Here is a 6,129-nt window from a genome sequence, read left to right on the forward strand (position 1 = left end):
ATCTCTACAAAGCTAATTGAACAAATCATTCTAATGAGACTAATCAGTGCTTTAGATCACATTCATACACCAATGGGACACACATCAGAGGCTATGAGGGGTTCAGTGTCTTGCCCAGGGACACTTCGGCATGTGACTGCTGGTGGATTCGAACCCCCAACTCTTGCATTGGAGGACGACTGCTCTAACCACTCAGCCACAGCCGCCCCACGCAGTAGAAATTCAGCATACCTGATCTTGTCTCTTGCCACGGCTCCTTGCCTGTTTTTGACTCCTCCCCTTGCCTGAACCCTCTTGGATTTTGTCTGCCTATCTGCCCATGGTTTCTGACTCTGTGCCTTCCCCGTTTGACCACGTCTTTTGGATCACGACTCGGCCCTGTTCTCGCTTCTCTTTTTCTATGGTTTTTGACCCTGCAATGACTCAATGACCACGATTCTGGATTTCCCTGTTCTGGACCTCAAATCCTTTAATCTGCTCCACTGCAGCAACCTGCTCTACTGGAGGGACATCACCGACTGCAGTGTGACTACAGACTCTGCAAGATCAAGACAGAAGGTTAGTGCAGACACCAACATTCACCTGCACATCCAAAACTTAGTCAAAGCCACTAACTCTTCTGTCTTGACAGATTAGACCCAGCCCAGGATCCAGACCTCCACCAGAGTGTTTCCTGTTCACAATAAAATAGTTAAACTGCTCTTGGGCTTCTTGTTGTTGCTGATCCAAAACCCAGATCTTGTCAGTTTTAACTACTATTCAGCTGTTTTTGGCAAATTTCAGCGTTTCTCGGATAATTTAAACTTTATTGTGCTAATTTATGTCTTTTTCAGCCTTAGTGGTTACAATTAAGCTCCCTTCTACATTTCTTTAGCTACTATTCAGCTGTTTTATAGAAAAACTATGATCACTTTGCCATTTTTATAGCTATTCAGCTGAAATTTGGCATATTGGTAGATGACAATCTCTAATAGACTAACTGAAAATTAAAAATCTAAGATGGCCGCCTTAACAAAAAGGAAACATATTATAAATCAGCCAATTTTAATCATATTGAGCTGAATGTTGGTGTTATAAAAACTGGCAATGTTTCCCATCAAATGTTGAATGAAAATCAAAAATCCAAGATGGCCAACAACACTACTTTTGAATGGATTTAATTTGGCCATTTTTACACACAGAGCTGAAATTTGAGATTATAGCTGAGAACATTCCTTATCACATACAGCATCCAAATCAAAAATCCAAGATGGCCGCCTTCGCAAAAAAGGAAAAATACTATAAATCAGCCAATTTTAGTAATATTGAACTGAAAGTTGGTGTGGTGTTAGCTGAAAATGTTTACAATAAAATGCTGCATGAAAATCAAAAATCTAAGAAAGCCACCAACACTACTTTTGAATGGATTTAACTCAGCCATTTTTACACATACAGAGCTGAAATTTGGTGAGGTTATAGCTGAGAATGTTCCCTATTACATATTGCATCCAAATAAAAAATCCAAGATGTCCGCCTTTGCTAAAAAAGAAAAAATATGATAACTCGGGCATTTTTAGAGCTATTCAGCTGAAATTTGGTATAGCTGTAGCTGAGAGCAAACCCAAACACATAGTACTGTTAGATCAGCAGTTTATATCAGTAGCAGCCTGGCAGTCCATTACATTAGGAACAACTGCACATTCTGCTTCCTTCTGATATTTGAAGCTTCTTTCTGCTGTTTTATGCTGCTTTTCAACTGTTTTCTTGACATTCTTAGGCCCTATTTATACGGACACGATGGGGGAAACGTAGGTTTTTTCGTATGTTAATTAGAGAAAAAGATTTGCGTTGACATGGTCGGATTTTGTGTTTACATGCATCCGGAGGAATTCCCCCCCCCCCCGCCGCCCTCCCGAATCCGCTGTAGTTACCATGCCAGGTCATTAGATGGTGCTGTGAATTTTGTACCTTCAACTAATGCGCATGCATGCTGCCTCAGCACGCTCCTTTCCTCTGGGCTAAAAGTTCAGCTAACAACAACTTAAGAACAAGTTAAAGCTGGATTTTGGCTGGATTATGGATAAGAGTCAACAGATTTGACGCCAAGCGGGACCGCTTCGTCTAACAGCTCCACAGCGGTCGCTGAGTGGACCAGAACCAAGTCGACGATGTCGGACTTTACTCCGTGATAATCAGTAGCTGATTTACAGCAGATAAATCAATGTTCTTAATAATGTTAGCTTGTGTTTAATTCGATCACACAACAACCGAGTTTTTATTTTTATTTGTCCTGAAAGAAGAAGAAGCTGTCCTTCCACCAGGCAAACTGGTTCTGAACGAAGCTCGGCCCAGGTGGAGTGCAGGAGGACATCGAAGAGAGAGATGTTGGATGAACTATTTATTTAAAATTCACCTCAGCTCTTTTATTCAATCCATTAAATGTTTTGAGCTGCATTAATCAAAGCAGTGACAGCCTGAATGAGGCAGATGAACAACGTGGGACCAGATTCCAGGAAGAAAACAGAGCAGAGTCCAGTTCATTAATGTAGTTTACAGTTAACTTGTTTTTAAGTGTATTCAGTTTAATTATCAGTTTGTGTGACATACAGTTTGTGGTATTGAATAAATAAATAAAAATGAAACCTGATCTCTTCATTTTCAACTTTAATAACATGCAATATGTTTAGCATCATTTTAAATTTGAATTACATAATGTCCAGATAGCTTCATTTAGCTCAGAGCTTCATTATATCTTGCACACTAACATAAATACTGTTTATTATTATTAAACATATAATTTAGCATATTTAGTATATTACAGTGCAGCGTGACGTGTGCACGTGCCTCGTTTTAAAAACAGCGACATTAGAACTGGATCCGACTGTGTCTCTTCCAACACAGATGTCGGTCACAGCACCTGGTATCTGACGTAGATTAACTATAACATAAAAAATATATTCCATTAGTCGTAGTTCAGAAAGCACCGTATCCGCCGCCATGTTGATAGAAATATAGTGTCTGTCCGTGCATGTGGTTTAACACAAAGCCTCAGAGGGAGATGTTTACATTATCAGTGGGAGGTCAGTGAAAAACATCCACTTTAGAAGGTGGGTTCAGAAACCTCCAGATTCAAAGAGGGGGGCCACTGGTGTCGTGTAAATGAACAGCAGAACCGCAGAGAGAAAGCTGCGCATTCACTCAAAATATGCGCTGTGTAAACAGCCCCTTAAGCAAGAAGCATTCACACTTGCATTTTCGCAGGAAATGCAAATTCTCCAACTCTATTTTTTGTCTTTTTATTAAAGAATTAAGCAACAAAAGTCATATAATTTTCATCAACAAGTTTACATTAGAGGTCAATAAATCAGATTGCACCCTGCTCTAAATGGTGTTCACAGTTTAATTTTCGCAAATTAATGTAACCGTTTCATGCAAAACAATAAATACATTCCTGAGATTCACATTTAATATAATAGTAGTATATTGTTTTTTTATGTATTTAATATGTTGTTAGGCACACTTTGTCATAAAAATGACCAAAATAGACAAATGAAAGCAGCAAGTACTGCAACTTTTAGAACAGAAAGTTTCCGGTTTCTGTACAAATCACTATGCTTTAATAGCTTGCCTTCTGGCTTTCCATTAGTTTCTCATCCTGAAGGCTTGATTCATTGACCCAGGCTAAAAATGTTCCTTCTCTTTCTTGTTTTTCAGATGTTAAAAAAAAAAAAAAAAAAATTGCTAATCATTTATGCTTACTGCAAGATGAGCAACAGTTAACCGCAGGGGAAAAAAATACTTTTGTCTACTGTTTTGAGCAAATATTTCAAACAAGACCATAAGCGTCTAAAAATGAACCCTTAATTCAAAGCAAGTATGAAAATGGATAAATGGATGGAGGGAATGAGGGAAAAACATATTTTCTTGTAATCATCCTAAAATTGATAGAAACACTAAAAAGTCTTGCTGGAAGTCAAGTTAAAAGCATTTTTTTTACAAGCAAGTGTGTTGCTCAAGAAAACTAAACTGTATTTTTTAAAAATGCAAGCTGTCATTCTGTCAGAAAACCGAGCCAATAGGCCACAGCTGTAATTTACTGAGGGCTCCCCTCTATTTTGAACAGCATGTAATAACATAAACTAACCACACGATGGCAGAATTTGCACTGAAAAATGATAAACACGCTCATAACAATATTAATACTGGTGGGTTATAAACAAGACGTGATCCAACCATTGCTTCAGACCCACAGGTTAAAAAAAACACTTTGTACTCACATTTTCAATGACAAATGTCCATTCTTTGTCCTCAAACTCCTCTGCATGGGGATCCTGCAAGGGCAGAAATTTATAAATCAAAAACACATTTTAATTTTTTAATTTTAATTTTAATCAGACATTCAGTACATAAAAATAACGTTTGTTTCCTGCTCTACTGTGTTTGGGTATATTTTCTGTTATTGTTACTACTTTACAATCTCATAAAATAAACATAAAAAAAGACATTGATAAGTGACAAGCAATCTGCTTAGTGCTCTTTTCACCAACTGACCTGTTTTGTCTCATTAAAATACTGTACTTCTGTAGATTTTCCTATTCTTCTGTGAATCTGATCCAAGTCACAATGTGTAGATGCTCAATATCATGATGTTTCTAATGTCCTGACATTTTACATTGCAGTGACTGAAAAGAACAAAGTGAATAGAAGAACAGCAAGCACCCATGTCTTGTACTGCTGTGGCCTTCAGCAGCCGACTGTACACAGTCATAAAGCACAACAAAAAATAAAATAATGGATTAATTAAATGGACACGAGTTAATGAGTTTGATTGTCCTGCAAAAAAGTTTAGATAGGCAGCAATTGTGGTTTTCCTAGCAAAACATTTAACTGAATTTCATTTTCAGATTGCACCAATAACTTTTTGCTTTTACAGATAAAATAATTGATGAATAAAGACAAGAGGCTTGTTGCAGACCCATACCAGGAGCAGCTGTGGCTGAGTGGTTAGAGCAGATAAAATAATTGATGATGAATCAGTGTGCTTGAAACACACCCAGTGCAACTTGATAGAACAAACACAAAAACCCTCAGGAAATTCCTCGGCTTTCAAAATCCCACTAAACTCCATCATTTTACACTGACTTTAAAAGCCAGAATAGTGTTGCTTTACTTGCAATCTTTGTTACATAGCCATTCATTTGTTCATTCATTTATTCATTTTTTCATTCATCAGTCTGTTTCTGGCTTTATTAAAAAGTTTTGAAACAAAAAAATTGCATAGGTGACTCCAAAAAAAGGTTAAAAAATAAAAACCACTGCGTAGTGAAACATCCATCCACTATCTTTTACCCGCTTCTTCCATTTTGGGTCACGGGGGTCGCCGGTGCACATGTCCAGCAATCACTGTGCGAGGGGCGGGGTACACCCTGGACAGGTCGCAGGTCCATCACAGTGCCACATAGAGACAAACAGCCATTCACTCTCTCACTCACACCTAGGGACAATTCAGAGTTACCATTCAGCCTAACATGCGTGTTTTTGGTCTGTGGGAAGAAACCGGAGTACACGGAGAAAACCCACACATGCACGGAAAGAACATGCAAACTCCACCCAGAAAGGCCCCCAGACCGGGATTTGAACCAGGGACCTCCTCGCTGAGAGGAAGCAGCTCTATCAGTTGAGCCCCCGTGCTGCCCACCCCTAAAGTCATTGTGATAATTGTGTGACTGTCACATTAATTTCATTATCTTAGCTATAGGAGTAAGTTTAAAAACAGGATGATGCCTATGTGGACTAGTTGAACGAGGTGTCTGAAATATCCTGATGCATGCTCAATAATTTCAGCATTTTTTAAAAATCTGTCCAGAGGACCTGACTTTATTTTGTTAGACGTCTCTAAAATAATTATTGAATCAAGTGTTTATTATGTAGGTAAATGTAGATGTTAAAAAAAAACTCATTAAAATACACCAGAATGCAGGAAATGGTATCTAATTTATTCAAAATGTTTTGCATAAAAGTCTTGTCCTTAAAAGTCTTGTCCTGGCCAGGCCAAAACATTTCAGAAATGACACAAAGTTTGTTTTCTCAGTCATCCAAGTATAAAACAACAAAAAAGGTTGAATCATGTCATCTGGACTTCGTTTTTTT

At 38.1% G+C, this 6,129-nt stretch overlaps 1 protein-coding gene across 1 annotated transcript in view; it reads right to left on the reverse strand.

The window, feature by feature from the left end:
- ehbp1 (EH domain binding protein 1) overlaps window positions 1-6,129 on the reverse strand; it is a gene marked incomplete in the record, with an annotated part of 851,057 nt that overhangs the window by 603,407 nt on the left and 241,521 nt on the right. Inside the window, 1 exon segment of the mRNA XM_037681251.1 lies at window positions 4,257-4,310. Within this exon segment, the coding sequence (XP_037537179.1) occupies window positions 4,257-4,310 (54 nt within the window).

The sequence above is a fragment of the Nematolebias whitei genome, chromosome 1 (genome assembly GCF_014905685.2).
Source record: "Nematolebias whitei isolate Nwh7 chromosome 1, NemWhi1, whole genome shotgun sequence".
Lineage (NCBI taxonomy): Eukaryota > Metazoa > Chordata > Actinopteri > Cyprinodontiformes > Rivulidae > Nematolebias > Nematolebias whitei.